The following is a 16467-nucleotide window of genomic DNA, read 5'->3' on the forward strand; positions in this document are numbered from 1 at the left end:
TTTGCATGGAGCTTGTAGTACTTTCTTTTTTCCAGGATCCAGGCTTGATTAATAATCCCTCATGACACTGCCACTATCACACAAACTCAAGATTCATGTTAAAAGAAATAGAGCTATACCTTGGCTACAGACAAAAAGACAGAGAACCAACTAAGTTTACCATGTCTTCTGCTTAGAACCCTGTTTAGCCAAAGGTAAGTAATACCACATTAAATAGTCCAATTCTTCAGCAGATATATTGCCAATAACAAGGCTACAATTAATCATGTCAGTTTCTTAATTCAAGGGGTCTCAAATGTACATAGTGTGGGACTTGTCTTAGTAGAGGCTGCCTCATAGATCACACTTTCTCTCATTTGAGATTGCATAGGTCATCAGCTCTCCCACCGGCAAACAAGTAACATCCCTCTGTCAACTGCAGCAATTGCTTACATTGCAAAGGAATATTAGAAAAGCATTTAGAGTATTTTTAGCTCCTTTTAATACAAACAATGAAAACAGCACCATGTAACCAGCCAGGTGTTTGCAGACCACCAGCAAGTGCTGCAGGAGCCACTTGTAGTGGATGGACGATAGTTTGGCAACTACTGATTTAACGGATAATACCTGCCTGGAGACCATTCAAAAATCTCTATTCGCCTCCTGAATGGTAAATATATACAGCTTGCTTGGGAAAGTACTTCAAAAAGCTTTAGCAGATGTGCTCTTCTGGAATTAGGATGCCAACGGACACAGGACAGATATGAGAGGCCCAGTGAAAGCCATTAACAATAAATGGTGGTACATTTAATCCAAGCGGAAAGCAATTCTATGGAAGATACTATTTAATCAAAATGACAACTGAATCTCAGCCACAATGAAGAAAACCCAACAAAAATACTGCAAAATGATCTTCTACTAATCTTGATCTAATACGAAAGAAATCATCCAAACCCATCTTCTCGGTGAGAAATATAAGTCTACAATGTTTTCATTCCCATTTTCTTTTGTAAGTCTACAGATGCTTTGATCATTTAGATCACTGGAAGTTTAACTCCCCTCCGTGTGCTACAGATAAGTTACTTGTATTGATCTATTGACACCTATTGTGTTGTAGTATCCCATTATAGCTTATTGTAGAGTGGCTGTTGCGGAAGGAACTCTTAAAGGTATCTGATTTCTGCACGTTACTATCGTTACAACACTTAAGATTATGAGAACAGTAATTAAATTAGAAAACAAGTAATTTTTCTTTTTCAGTTTGTTTACTTTGTGCATTTATTTATTAGAAATGGCAACATTATGTTGTGTCAATTTCCTCTTTTATTTATGTGGGCTCCTCCCAACCCTATAGAAAAAAACAATTTAAATAATAGGAAAAAGTGCATTTGTAAAACCACAACAATGGACAAGGGAACTCAGGGTCATATGAAGTACCCAGAAGTTTATTTTAGCTAGTTTTTTGGGTCTTGACTTAATTCGAAATTAATGTTGTCTAGCTATCCCTTCTTCCCCCCTTTGCTGCAATGGACCAGCACACAAAAAAATGAGGTCGCAATGACTAAGTTAAATTGGTAATACAAGAAAAAATACCACCACTTACTTCATCCTTAATGACCTTCATGAAAGGGAAAATTACTCTGACATTCGTAGCTATCCTTAAAAGTTGGTAGCACTGATCAACAAATACTTGTTTCGAAGGGTTAGATTTAAGCTGCAGTTTACTCCACATAAATATCAGGTCCCTATAAATATAAAACAAAACAGCTTTGTTAAGCTATGTTTGAAATAGAGCTGGCCCTAAGCAAGATGTGTTTCTATAAGCAGCTTGACTATGCATATTGTTTGCATGCTAGTAATTCTGTAACTATAATCATATTTGACAGTTAAGAGCAAAGCTAATTAAAACCACAAATATATGCATGAAGTTACATGATGGAAAATGTCATTTTTAAAGCATCTATGGTATACCCTATCACGGACCAACTGCAATATGCAACAGAAGATTAATGGATCCAGCTTAGTATCATAGAGAACTGGACAACTAACAAAAAGCTTATAGCATTTACCCCTCCTTTCCCAAGATTATAGGGAAGATGACGGTCAGGATGGCCATGCCAATATATCAATATATTCTGGAATTAAATTACATTCACTTTAAGGTGGGGAAGCTTTCAGGGGCACAAATGTCTGAGAGAGACAGGATGGTAGGGACACGCTCTCTAGTCCATTCCATTATTAGGGGAAGCCTATGGGTTACCATTTAGAAGATATCGATGTTTTCCATGTGCAAGTCTATATCACTATTGTACTGTCCTTTTCTGACAAGTGACATCTTCTGTACTATGCAATGTTGTTGTAGCCATGTCGGTCACAGGATATTAGAGAGACAAAGTGGGTGAGATAGTATCTTTTATTGGACCAACTTCTGTTGTGAGAGAGACAAGCATTCAAAAATTTGTCTCTCACCAAGAGAAGTTGATCCAATAAAATATTACCTCATCCAGCCTATCTTCTGTACTAGCCCTTTTAGCCTGTAACATGTATATGGCAATATCAGGCCATCTGTTGAGGATACATGGTAGGAGAAGTCTCTGGCCTGCATATTCAGGATGAATATAGAAAAAAAAAAAGTCTCCTGCCTTTACATGCAGCTTGACGTCTTTGATGTTATCCATCCCATAGTTGGGTGCAGGGGGAGTGGAATCTTGTGAAGAAGGAAATGAGGTCTGTACCATCTTGGTTGACATCCCAGTGAACCTCTAATGAGCAGGTACATTTGCAATTTACAGGATCCTATTGGGATCCAGGAAGTGGGAGGGTGGAAGCCTGCCCACCGCTAAGGCCCCCCCCCCCCCCCCCAGCCTAAGGGGGAGATCCACAGGACTTGAAAGCCAAGTGATTTCAGGGGCCAACTAATAAAACAGGATAGTAGGCAGAGTTTTCACTGGGATACATGCTTCACAGCTGAAAACTGGTAGAGCACATGGGCAACAGGAAATAAAGACAATTTCTTCCAACTTTAACTATGGAGTCACTACTGTGACTTCCTGAGAGATGGATTCAACATAAGATACCTTTCAAAGGAAAGAAGCCTAAAAATAAAGTATAAGGCACCTATACCCCAGAAAGAGGTTCTTGAACACCTCTAGAACAAACCTAAGCAATCACCCTGTGGTGGGGCAGAGCCCCACCCCGAGAAAAGGGCTGAACCAGGCCAGAGAGGCTGTGCGAACCAGCAGCCAATCAGTGAAGGCCCGGAGAGAGCCAAATCAGGGCGGGGGAAGGGGCAGCCAATCAGGACCGAGCAAGGTCCTATATAAAGGCTGCCCAGCTAGGGCGCAGGGCAGTCTCTCCCTGACTGGCAAGGGAGGAGGACTGGCTCTTGAGTGGAAAGGTAGCACCTTGGACAGAGCAGTGCTGGGGAAGGGCAGGAGGAGCTGGGGCGCTCCAGCCAAGGAAAACCCCAGGCTGCAGGCCTTGCTACAAAAGGCTGAGCAGGTGCACAGGACCGAAGAGGAAGCGGCCCAGGGACAACAGTTTGACAAGGGGAGAGGAGGGCAGGCAGACAGGCTGCCACTAGAAGGTCCCTGGGTCGGGACCCAGAGTAGCGGGTGAACATGGGTCCCCCCCTTCCCCCTTGTACTACACCTGGCTGAGGAGGAGCGTGGCCTGATACAGGCTGTGGCTGACCCCTGCGACAAAGGGGCTCGACTTTGAGGCTGCAGTTGGCCACTAGAGCTGGTGTAGACAGAAGACTGTTACCACCACCAAACCCCCGGAAGGGGGTGAGACTGGAGCAGTGGGCACTGCCGAATGGCAGTGTCCTGAAGAGGATGCCGCCGAGCAGGGAGCAGCGCAGGTCCCCAAAGCAGCAGAGCCGATGAAGGGCAAGGCACCACACGCAAAAGGTGCTCCATGACTGGACAGAGCTAATTCCTGGAGTAACCAGCGGGAGGCACCAGCAGTGGGTCTTGACCCCGTCACACACCCTTAGTTAATAATTTAAAGAATTACATAGAACTACCTTCCAAATCTCATGGATTAAAAAAAGAGCCCAGACTGGCTGAATCTCAAACTTTTATGAAATGAGCCTTGTCATGACCAGGTTGCAGTCCTGTCAAACTAACAATGAGATGCGATCAGGCCATTTGGATTTTTTTCTAGTGAATCCCACAGAACCTAGTGAATTAGTATAAAAAAACCAAAAGGTTTGGCTGACTTTTTAATCTGTGCCAGATGTAAGTCTAGCAAACTGTTTGACATCAAGCTTCTGAAGAACAGCCTCACTAAGCAGAGGAAAACACATTGCCGGGATTGACAGAATATGGATAGAACACAGACATCACTTGAGAATTTGGGATGTTTCGACAGCTCCACGGTACATTTAAAAACACAATGCAAGTTGGTTCCGATACTAGATCTTGAATCTCACTTATTCAGAACTTAAGTCACTTCCCCCAGGAAAATTAAGTTCCAAGTAAAACCTGAGCTCACAGGTAGTGGACTAAATTAAAAATGAGCTTTCCTAAGTGTAATCGCATATCTTATCATTGTGTAAGTGCACGAAGCTTAAAAAAGACCAATAATTTTAGCCTCTTTGCATTTGGAACTACCTATACCGTGAAGCCAGCCCCCTAAGAAGAGCCTGAACTGATAGCCATTTTTATGCACGAAAATATTGTTCCAACAAATTTCATGAGGGGAAAAAACCTCCTGCCTTAAGGATTAAGCAAAATGTATGAACCACTCATGCTCAGCTTTGCCAGGATCATGAATATCTCACAAATACATCAAGACACTTGTAAAGCTTGTGAAAGCACAGAGAAACTGATTATCTTCTGCATAATCAAATAGCTATTTCAACCCTTCACAAACGTTGAGAAGATGTTCAGAACCTAAACATCCAAGAGAAGAAAGCTGAGCAGCTTGTGTGGGGCGTATAAAAGTATTCATATGGGCCTTTTAGCACAGGATTTTGAAACTTTTCCCCTCCAATTCCTACGTCCACCAAATAGAGTACTCATTGTCAGTTTTCCTGCTATTTATAAACACCAAGGGTAAAATTTTCAAAAGCATCCAAAAGACTCAAGACCCTAAGTCCCATTTTCAAGCCATTTAGGCACTTAGGAACTTATGTCTAACTGAAAGTGAACAGGATCTAGACTAAGTGGCTCGGTAACTTTTGAAAATGGGACGTAGGTTCTTAAGCCACTTGGATGCTTTTGAAAGTTTTACTCCAAGCTTCTATCCTCTCGGGGGCCAGACTAACAAGAACACAGGATATGGTGCAGAGCTTCCCTGGTTCTCTGACCAATGTGGCCAGACATTCAGCCTGACATGATCAGTTATCACCATCCTTAACAAATGCTGAAAACAGTATTTGCCACTGCAAACAGCATTTGAGGCTTTTTGAGGCTGTCTCTCTCTTGACCTAGACCTAAAACCTTTGCTACCTATGTTAAGAGGAAAGGCAAATGTGACCTATTTCCAGTAAATGGAAGAAACATCCCTGCACATAGATATTGGTAACACTAGATGTCCATTCTGAATGATTGTAAGTTGACAAGAAAACATCACAGCGGCCCAACACTATAGCATTTAATATCAGAAAGGGGCAGTACAGAAAAATGAGGTTAGTGAAACAGAAATTAAAAGGTACAGCACCAAAAGTAAAATCCCTGCAAGCTGCATGGAAACTTTTTTAAAGACCCCATAATAGAGACAACTTAAATGTATACCTAAATCCCACAAAGGGTAGGAATATTTTCAGAATGGAGAGGGGTAACTAGTGGTGTTCCCCAAGGGTCAGTCCTAGGACCAATCCTATTCAACTTATTCATAAATGATCTGGAGAAAGGGGTAAACAGTGAAGTGGCAAAGTTTGCAGATGATACTAAACTGCTCAAGATAGTTAAGACCAAAGCAGACTGTGAAGAACTTCAAAAAGATCTCACAAAACTAAGGGACTGGGCAACAAAATGGCAAATGAAATTTAATGTGGCTAAATGTATAGTAATGCACACTGGAAAAAACCCCAACTATACATACAATATGATGGGGGCTAATTTGACTACAACTAATCAGGAGAAAGATCTTGGAGTCATCGTGGATAGTTCTCTGAAGACATCCACACAGTGTGCCGTGGCAGTCAAAAAAGTAAACGGGATGTTAGGAATTATTAAAAAAGGGATAGAGAATAAGACTAATATCTTATTGCCTTTATATAAATCCATGGTACGCCCACATCTTGAATACCACGTACAGATGTGGTCCCCTCTTCTCAAAAAAGATACTGGCATTGAAAAAGGTTCAAAAAAGGGCAACTAAAATGATTAGGGGTTTGGAATGGGTCCCATATGAGGAGAGATTAAAGAGGCTAGGACTTTTCAGCTTGGAAAAGAGAAGATTAAGGAGGGGGATATGATAGAGGTATATAAAATCATGAGTGGTGTGGAGAAAGTGAATAAGGAAAAGTTATTTACTTGTTCCCGTAATATAAGAACTAGGGGCCACCAAATGAAATTAATGGGCAGCATGTTTAAAATAAATAAAAGGAAGTTCTTCACTGAGCGCACAACCTGTGGAACTCCTTGCCTAAGGAGGTTGAAGGCTAGGACTATAACAGGGTTTAAAAGAGAAGTGGATAAATTCATGGAGGTTAAGTCCATTAATGGCTATTAGCCAGTATGGGTAAGGAATGGTGTCCATAGCCTCTGTTTGTCAGAGAGTGGAGATGGACGGCAGGAGAGAGACCACTTGATCATTACCTGTTAGGTTCGCTCCCTCTGGGGCAACTGGCATTGGCCACTGCCGGTAGACAGGATACTGGGCTGGATGGACCTTTGGTCTGACCCAGTATGGCCATTCTTATGTTATGTTCTCAAATTAAAATACAGCAAGAGAACCAAAGAAGTGCTACCTTGGCTTAACAACAAAGTAAAAGAAGCAGTGAGAGGTAAAAAGGCATCCTTTAAGAAGTGGAAGTTAAATCCTCATGAGAAAAATAGAAAGGAGCATAAACTCTGGCAAATGAAATGTAAAAAAATATAATTAGGAAGGCCAAAAAAGAATCTGAAGAACAGCTAGCCAGATTCAAAGTAATAGCCAAAAAAAAATTTAAGTACATCAGAAGCAGGAAGCCTGCTAAACCACCAATGGGGCCACTGGACGACTGAGATGATAAAGGAGCACTCAAGGATAAGGCCATTGCAGAGAAACTAAATGAATTCTTTGCATCGGTATTCACAGTTGAGGATGTGAGGGAGATTCCCAAACCTGAGCCATTCTTTTTAGGTGACAAATCTAAGGAACTATCCCAGATTGATGTGTCATTAGGAGGTTTTGGAACAAATTGATAAACTAAACAGTAATAAGTCACCAGGACCAGATGGTATTCACCTAAGAGTTCTGAAGGAACTCATATAAAATTTCAGGACTACTAACTGTCATCTGTAACCTATCATTTAAATCAGCTTCTGTACCAAATGACAAGAGGATAGCTAATGTGACACCAATTTTTAAAAAGGGCTCCAGAGGAGACCCCAGAGATTACAGACCAGTAAGCCTGAATTCAGTACCAGGCAAACTGGTTGAAACTATAGTAAAGAACAAAATTGTCAGACATAGATGAACATAATTTGTTGTGGAATAGTCATCATGGTTTTTGTAAAGGGAAATCATGCCTCACCAATCTACTAGAATTCTTTGAGGGGGGTCAAGAAGCATGTAGACAAGGGGGATCCAGTGGCTATACTGTATTTAGATTTTCAGAAAGCCTTTGACGAGGTCCGTCACCAAGGCTCTTAAGCAAAGTAAGCAGTCATGGGATAAGAGGGAAGGTTCTCTCATGGACTGGTAACTGGTTAAAAGAAACAAAGGGTAGGAATAAATTATCAGTTTGCAGAATAGAGAGAGGTAAATAGTGGTGTCCCCCAGAGGTCTGTACTGGGCCCAGTCCTATTTAACATATTTATAAGTGATCTGGAAAAAGGGGTCAACAGCGAGGTGGCAAAATCTGCAGATGATACAAAACTACTCAAGATAGTTAAGTGCCAGGCAGACTGTGAAGAGCTACAAAAGGATCTCTCCGAACTGGGTGACTGGGCAACAAAATGGCAAATGAAATTCAATGTTGATAAATGCAAAGTAATGCACACTGGAAAGCATAATCCCAACTATACATATAAAATGATGGGGTCTACATCAGCTGTTACCACTCAAGAAAGATCTTGGAGTCACTGTGGATAGTTCTGTGAAAACATCTGTGCAATGGCAGTCAAAAAAGTGAACAGAATGTTGGGAATCATTAAGAAAGAGATAGATAAGACAGAAAATATCATATTGCCTCTATATAAATCCCCTGGTATGCTCACATCTTGAATACTGCATTCAGATGTGGTCGCCCTATCTCAAAAAAGATGTATTGGAATTGAAAGGTTCAGAAAAGGGCAAAAAAATTATTAGGGGTATAGAACAGCTGCTATATAAGAAGAGATTAGTAAGACTGGGACTTTTCAGCTTGAAAAATAAGACAATTGGGGGAAGGGGATATGAGAGGTCTATAAAATCATCACTGGTGTGGAGAAAGTAAATAAAGTGTTTACTACTTATAACACAAGAACTAGAGGCCGCCAAATGAAATTAATAGTCAGCAGGTTTAAAAAAACAAAAATAAGTATTTTTTCACACAACACACCATCAACCTGTGGAACTCTTTGCCAGAGGATGTTGTGAAGGCCAAACTGTCGCAGGGTTCAAAAAAGAACTAGATAAATTTATGGAGAATAGGTCCATCAATGGCTATTAGCTGGGATGGGCAGGGATGGTGTCCCTAGCCTCTGTTTGCCAGAAGCTGGGAATGGACGGGGTGGATCACTTCATGATTACCTGTACTGTTCATTCCCTCTGGGGCACCTGGCATTGGCCACTCTCGGAAGACAGGATACTGGGCTAGATGGACCTTTGGTCTAAACCCAATATGGCCGGTCTTATGTTCTTGGGCTCTGAAGGTCCTTAGTCCTCTAGTGTGTCAAGGACTGCCCTCTCCTCCACAACATCTATGTGCAGTTGATCCTGGAGAGACCAAGTGCAGCTTGTGTAAAACACCTATACGTGGGTGTTTTTATTTCAGGCAGGATGCATCTGTATTAACTACATTAGGATCAGCAGACTTTGTTCATTCTTAACTGCAGATTAGACTGATGGCAGCCGAGAGATGGACTGGCTCAGAGGCCATCCTTCTGTGTGAGGGTATGTGAGTGAATGGCTCATATTAAGAGATCTCAGGATAGACCAGGCTTGCTTCAGGTGGAGGTGTGCCACAGATACTGACAATATATGTGGCCATCAGCCCAACATCCTTGCAGATACTTGTTGGTCCTGGCAAATCCTCTTTGCTAGATCCATAGTGCCCCGGAGCCTGACTGGGGGCAAAATGGTTTCTTGCTACACATGACAAGCTGAGGCATTCCAGTAGCCTCAGAGAAAAGCTGAGACTTGGGTACTTTATCTTTATGGTCTCCAGCCCTCTAATAATGGCACTGTGAGTCTAAGATCTCTTCGCAAATGTTGCCCGTGATGACTTAACTTTTTGAGGTCTGAAGAGTTATTTTGAAATGTGCGCAGCTGAGATAGCTAAGCGTTTTATAAACAGCACAGTAATTATTCCAGCTGTGGACAAAATTATTTGCCCCAGTACCTTTAGAAAATTCAGAAGCTTTTGCTGCTTCTGGTTAAGGACACCAAGCACCAAAAAATGGTAAAGTGTTGCAATTCTGAAGACAAGTGATAAAGCATGAAGCACCTTTACTGGAATTTCTGACCCTGAATGCAGAAGCAAACATGAGGATGAGGAGATCTTTGGTTATAGTTTTTACAACTGACTAAGTACAGTGGCTAAGCCAAAGATCAATTGTATGAAACTTTTAAAAAACTTAAGGTAAAGGAAACAGAGTTAAAAACATGTCTGAAACCCAAATAGTAGACAAATTATTCATTTGTAATCATGAATTGTGGGTAAAGTCTGCATCTGTATCTTTGTATGAATGCCAAAAAAATAATTTTAGGTTCAGAATTAATTCAACTTTTTTGCTCCATCATAAGTAGTAACTTTTACATATGAGATATAATACAAACTTTAACCAGAAAAAATAAAGTTTCCACATAATCCTTGTGAACTCCTCTTTAAAAAGGCAAAACCTCCTCTTGTCTTTCTCATCTCCCTTGATAAGCCAGGAAAATATTGGGATCTGAGGATCCATATTTGAATCTGATTTTAAACCCTCTTTTGATCAGTCACAAAGCAGATCAGTAGGATTCAGCAAAACTAACTGAATCTTCTTGCTTCACCACCATGTTAGACACACAAACTAAGTGTACTTTAATAAATGTGTCAAATTTTACCTGGTTTAAGAAGAAATTTCAAAAGTAAAACAGATTATTCTCTGCTCAGACACCTTTCAGACCTCAGAGGTTGGAGCAATACTTGCTTTGATGTATTCTAGAGAATACATGTTATCAAAAAAATCTCAAGCCCTATCTTTTCCTCTGAAGGCATGGAGATTTTTTTTTAATTATGTGAATCTTATCTAAATGGGTACATTTAACTGTGTGATTCTGCAGGTTCTTTGGATTTGTAACACAATCACCCAGGGAATAAATTAAATTGGAATTAACAAAATTCTCAAATATAGCAGATTTTCAGAACAGATTACAGATCCCCTGTTAGATATTAAAGCATACATTCATGGGATGCTATACGTAAATTACAATAATGTTGGTGCGGCTATTTAAAAAGCTGGATAGCAAAATACTTGTGGTGCCAGAAAATTTAGAAGTAGGTTATATTTACTGATACTGACAGCAGTGCAAGTCTCTAGTTTAGACACTCAGCCTTCTGCTGCTACTTTGAAGCTATTATCAAGTATAATGAATGTAGCATGCATCCACTACAAGAGCTACCTCCAAAGTATAACTATATAGAGACAGGCTAGATATGCATAACATGCATACTAGAAAAGAAAGAACAGTTACAACTACAGTTTTAAAGTTTAGATGCATCTTAAAGTTAACACACTTCACTTCCATCTTGGCAATAAGCATTTATCTTCTAAGCTCCTTAACCAGAAAGAAAGTATTTACCAGATACAATACATGTCCCCATTTTGGAGCTGTGGGACCAGGAACGACTCACACAGCTGTAAGGCTAAGGTAGTCTTCCCTTCTTTTTCAGTGTTGCAGATGATCTCAATTCCACTCTTGCAATCAGTCCTCAATAAGTGCTATACAATTAAAATAAGACCAGTTTAGATAGGTTTGCTAATGCAGGGGGGGGAGTTGATCACACCTTGCTATACTAAAGTAGTCATTGATATCGACAGGGATTCTTTGGCAAAGGTTTCGTGTTTTTCTGAAGATAGTCATCTAAGACAAGTTGTCTTATGCCCAAATAAATTTGTCAGTCGCTAAGGTGCCACAAGGACTCCTCGTTGTTTCTGCTGATACAGACTAACACGGCTACCCCTCTGAAACCTAAGACAAGTTTATCTGTTAGACATCAGATATTTAGGGTAAAGTTTTCAATGGGATTTAGGGGTTAGTACATATACAACCTATTCTTTCTAGGCATTGTGTTGCATGTATCCTGGAAGCCCACCTGAAAGTTTTAGCTTGATTTTTGACAAATTAGACACAAAATACACTCAGTTGTAACATGTACCATCAATATTACAAGTTTCTCCTATTAAAAGGAGAAACTATATAGTGCCATTTCACATACCAGCACAAACAAACAGAAAGAAACCACTTTTTTAGAAGTTTAAGAAATTTGACAAGGCAGAAAGAATTAAACTGAAAGTAATCTAAAATTAACCTCTTCTAGTATAGCCACATTGTTTAAAACAACTATTCTACTGTGTTACAAAACGTCTCTGAATCTGTTAGAGAATATCTGGGGAAAATTGTGCCTTCAGGTAGATATATGTAAAAGACCAGTGAAGTCACTAGCAGTTGTAGGTTCAGACTTTAGCCCTCAGAAAATAAATTCAAGTGGATACCAATTAGGTCACCTGCTGTTCGGACATTTGGCTGCAGTATGAATAAAAAGTTTCATATGTTTCTCTTGATGACTATACAGGAGAAGAGTATAATATATTACTAGAGGCATAAAAATGTACACCGACACACAGTACCTCCTGGAATAGCTGATCTTCTACTGGAGACATATAAAGACAGGTGAAAAAAGCTTGATGGAAATACAAATCTTTACTGATTTCTGGATGATTTATGCAAGATTTGATAAGAGCCATTGCCTCTGGGATGCGTTCGCAGGCAATAAGGTATCTGGCACGTAGTTCAAAGAACAGTGGATTTTCAGAGCTTAAATATTTGTTAACTGTATGGAAAAGAAAAATTTAGAAGTAATTAGAATCTCAAGTCCCCATAAAAATATTTAAATTACACACATTTTTACAGGCCTTATCTACAAGTTGTATAATCAACTATCTGCAAATGAAGCCAATCATGTATTTAAGTACCATATTCTGGTATTTAGCTTCAAGTCTGGAGTGAGAGGCATTACTACACTGACCAAACTAGTGGTCTTACTCATTTAGTATCCTGTCTCCAACAGTGACCAGTATCAGCTGCTTCAGAGGAATGTGTAGTAAACCTTGCAGTAAGCAATTATGGGATAACTTGCACTCAGACTTTCTCCCTCACCCCCAATAGTTAGAGTGTGGCTCATGTCCTGAAGCATGAGGATACATCTACCTTCCAAAACATTCTTTAAAATGTCGAACAATCCTGGATGTTCTTGTTATCCATAAAAATGGGGAAAGTGGGAATGAGAGAAGAATCAAATATAATTTAGTTTCAGTTCACACACTGCATGTTTTAGTTTTTAATACAAATGTATTTTATCTGCTTAGACAGATGGAAAACTATAGCTTCTGACAACTATTTTTAAGATTCTGATTTACACGGGGCTCTTTTCAGTAAATACGGTGGGGCGTGGAAACATTTTGAAGTTGAAATTCTGAACTGTTACAGAGAACTGAATTTAAATAAAAGCTAGAAACTTCCAGAACTGTTCAAGCTCTGTTATCCCCACAAATACATTCCATAAAAAGAAAAGTAAAAGTAAAAGCTAGGGCATTTGTGCAGTATTAAATGACTACCTACAATGTTATGCTGTGGACACCAGATTTAATGAGTCACACAGCAATTCCAAAGCTAACCTAGATCAGTGGTTCTCAACCAGGAGTCTGGGGCCCCCGATGGGGCCACAAGCAGGTTTCAGGGGGTCCGCCAAGCAGGACCAATGTTAGACTTGCTGGTGCCCAGGGCAGAAAGCTGATGTCCCACTGCATGGGGCTGAAGCCTGGGGCCCTGAGCCCGGCCATCTGTGGCTGAAGCAGAAGCCTGAGCAACTTAACTTCATGGTGCTCCCTATGGCATGGGGCCCTGGGCAACTGCCCTTCCTGCTATCCCCTATCGCTGGCCCTGGCTTTTATATGCAGAAAACCAGTTACTGTGGCACAGGTGGGCCGTGGAGTTTTTATAGCATGTTTTGGGGGCCTCGGAAAGAAAAAAGTTGAGAACCCCTGATTTAGATCACCCCAGCTCTACTGTGAAAATGCATTTCTATTTGAAATTATAGGATAACCTCAGACTTTAGTCAATATATAGTTCTCATTAATATCTCCACAAGCCACAATTCCCTCACATATCATTTACAAAAAGACAAATGTTTAGATATACAGTTTATTTCATTACTTCATTGCATCAACCCAAGGTGTCCTTATAATTAGGATTAAGTTAATCTCAGCCTTAAAGGTGCACTAAACAACAAAGAGTATGTTATGGTTTACTTTCAACAAGGACACTAGAACACTAATGTGCAACACAACCAAGTTACAGTTGCAGTAGAAACCTTAGAACATATTTCTAAAGACATTTAGGAGCCTAAAAATGCAAAAAGGCACTTTGTAGACTTTCAAAAGCACCTAATTATCTTCAAAAATCTGGCCCCCTGGTACTCAATTTTCAATCTGAAGATTGTTCTCATGCTAGATTTTACATTTAATTTCTTCAATTTGAAATGGAAAAAACTTAAGCGTGTTAATAAAAATAGGAAAAACTAAAGCACACGTGTAACATAGCAGATTTTAGATCAAAGCTTACATTAACATATTCTCTTTAAACTTGAACAGTTTAAGACTCATTCCAGACTACAAAATTGCAGTGTGATGCTTCTAGTTTGAGGAGCATATGTTACATCCTGTCTGTTGTGTACATTGCGAGTACTCTGGGGCGGAGACTGTTTGTTACATGTCTTGGACAATGAGGCTGATTTTTAGAGGTATTCTTAGGTGCTATCAAAACAGAGAAATAATAGGGTTTATCATAATAGTGAAGTAAATTACTTAAGTGTACACAGTTGTATGACAATATTATATAATGCAAATAGACTAATTCTACCTCAACTTTAAAAAAAAAAATCAAAGGTACCTGTATGAGAAAGTTATGAGCAAGTGAAAAAAGAGTGGGAAGGATTTAAATGGAAGGCAGAATTCAAGCATGAACTACAGTAGTTACTGCAGACTACCACTAGAACCAAAATCACTGATATTTCCAATTAAACTAAAAACACTACTTGTGTAATGCTAATCTGTATTAAAGGTAACCCAACCCTCAACCACCTATTTTACATGCAAAAAAAAAAGAGTCCCTGACAAGCTATGAGATTTCATATTTAACTCCTACCTCTGCTCATGTCAAAAAGACTGAGCATAACGATTTGGTACATCATCCATTTTCTCTGAGTAATGAATGGAAAGGCTGCAGTACTATTTCAGCGAATTTATAGAGTTCCCTTTTTCAGATGATACAGCCATGGGTCACCATGCCCCAGCATCCAAAGGTGAGAGAGTTCAATTTCACAGCAGGAACCCTTGACTACTGACTGTCACCTACATGGGGACTGACCACAGCCATTCACTTCTCAGACTTTTAGGTGCTTTTTGGCTGATTAACCCCACCTCTTTTCCTTTCCTCTCCTCTCTAGCATAGAGGGCCCTACCTTCCCAGGCAAGAATATACATGTTGCTGATCTAAGCCCCAAAGCAACAGATAAGTCCTAATTACAGGCACAGTATTTTAACAGGTGTTAATTTAAGAAAGGTAAGACAAAAATAAAATAAAGCATCTATTCTTGTCCAGACAAGGACTATGCAGAATCTTGCTTGAATTTACTGGATGTTCTGATTATAAAGGTTGGTAGCAGAAAGCTTTTATGTCAGAGTCTCTGCCCCTTTTAATTTTAACTCCTCCTGCAATTCATGGCAGGCTGCTCTGGAGACTCAATGGTCTGCCAAAAAGGTCCATGTATCTCTGTATCCAGGAAAGCACTTTTTTTCCCCCCAATAGTAAAGTCTAGATCTTTTTCTAAAGATTGCCCTTCTGCATGGCCATCTGGAAATATTGCTGAAATGCATGAGAGCAAGCAACCATTGCTTGTCCTAGCCTACTCCTCTGTCTACAAATTGGGGGACCCAACACAGCATAATAGGATTTATTCACACAGTACACACTGTCCAAGTGATTTTCATAGATGTAATACTTAATGATAAAACCTAAGTCCGTAGACGGATGGATGACAGACAGCCGTCATGGGTTAACCAAAGGCAAAATGCATAAAAATCCATGATTTTAAAAAACAGGGCTTTTTAAATTTAAATTGATTTTTATTTATTTAAATACAGGTGCTTTTTAAAAATAAACCTACTTAAAGTAATGACAGCGTATAGAAAGATTTAAACTTATATGATCTATTATCATTTAAACTAAATACAAAGAATAAAATTAAGCAGTAAGTTTGCTGCCAAGTTTTTTTTTAAACTATGTATTTAGGAAGTTTTAACCAGTTTACAAATCCTTGCCAAGTAAATATCAGAACAAAACAAAGACTTCACTTTTGTTTAAAGAGACATATAGGAATATAGCCATCGGATCTTTCTATTTAACAGGGTATTACCATATTACAAAGTAAGTATCATTACAATATCTATGACATTTCTAGTGATATTATTAAATTGAGTGAAATCTTTACACACACTTAACAGACCAGGACGAGGTATGTCTATCAAACGTTAAGATCCAAAAAACTGGATTGGTGTGCTCGGTTTTTTTGGCCACATGCATGCAATTTGAGTACTGACAAAAGGGTAACCAAATATCTAAGTATTTATCTGTCCTCTGCCTATTTTACTGAGTATATAAATCGTGTGATTTTTTCCATAACCTCCCATTTTTTGAACCATTCCATGAGAGGCTACCCAGAGCTGAGCAGCTACGAGCAGATGAGAGATTAATTCTTCTTGTCCTTGTGTGAGACCATTTCCACTAGGAAGCCCCAGGAGCATTATCAAAGGATCATTTGGTAATAAATATCCAACAAGTTGTGACAGATAGTTACCAATTGTATCC

At 39.6% G+C, this 16467-nt stretch overlaps 1 protein-coding gene across 2 annotated transcripts in view; it reads right to left on the reverse strand.

Annotated features, from left to right (window-relative positions):
• The window catches only part of ZNF654 (zinc finger protein 654), a 62038-nt gene that overhangs the window by 8990 nt on the left and 36581 nt on the right, over nt 1-16467 (reverse strand). The window contains exons 1-4 of one of the 2 annotated variants that reach the window (XM_043538480.1): nt 14164-14187; nt 12171-12373; nt 11122-11261; nt 1583-1724 (exon numbers count right to left, since the gene is read on the reverse strand). In XM_043538480.1, the coding sequence (XP_043394415.1) occupies nt 1583-1724; nt 11122-11261; nt 12171-12287 (399 nt within the window). In that variant the 5' untranslated portion in view covers nt 12288-12373; nt 14164-14187. Of the gene's footprint in view, nt 1-1582; nt 1725-11121; nt 11262-12170; nt 12374-14163; nt 14188-16467 lie in introns of those variants that run through there. The other variant, XM_037907124.2, reaches the window with a different exon arrangement.

The sequence above is a fragment of the Chelonia mydas genome, chromosome 1, assembly GCF_015237465.2.
Source record: "Chelonia mydas isolate rCheMyd1 chromosome 1, rCheMyd1.pri.v2, whole genome shotgun sequence".
Classification (NCBI taxonomy): Eukaryota; Metazoa; Chordata; order Testudines; family Cheloniidae; genus Chelonia; species Chelonia mydas.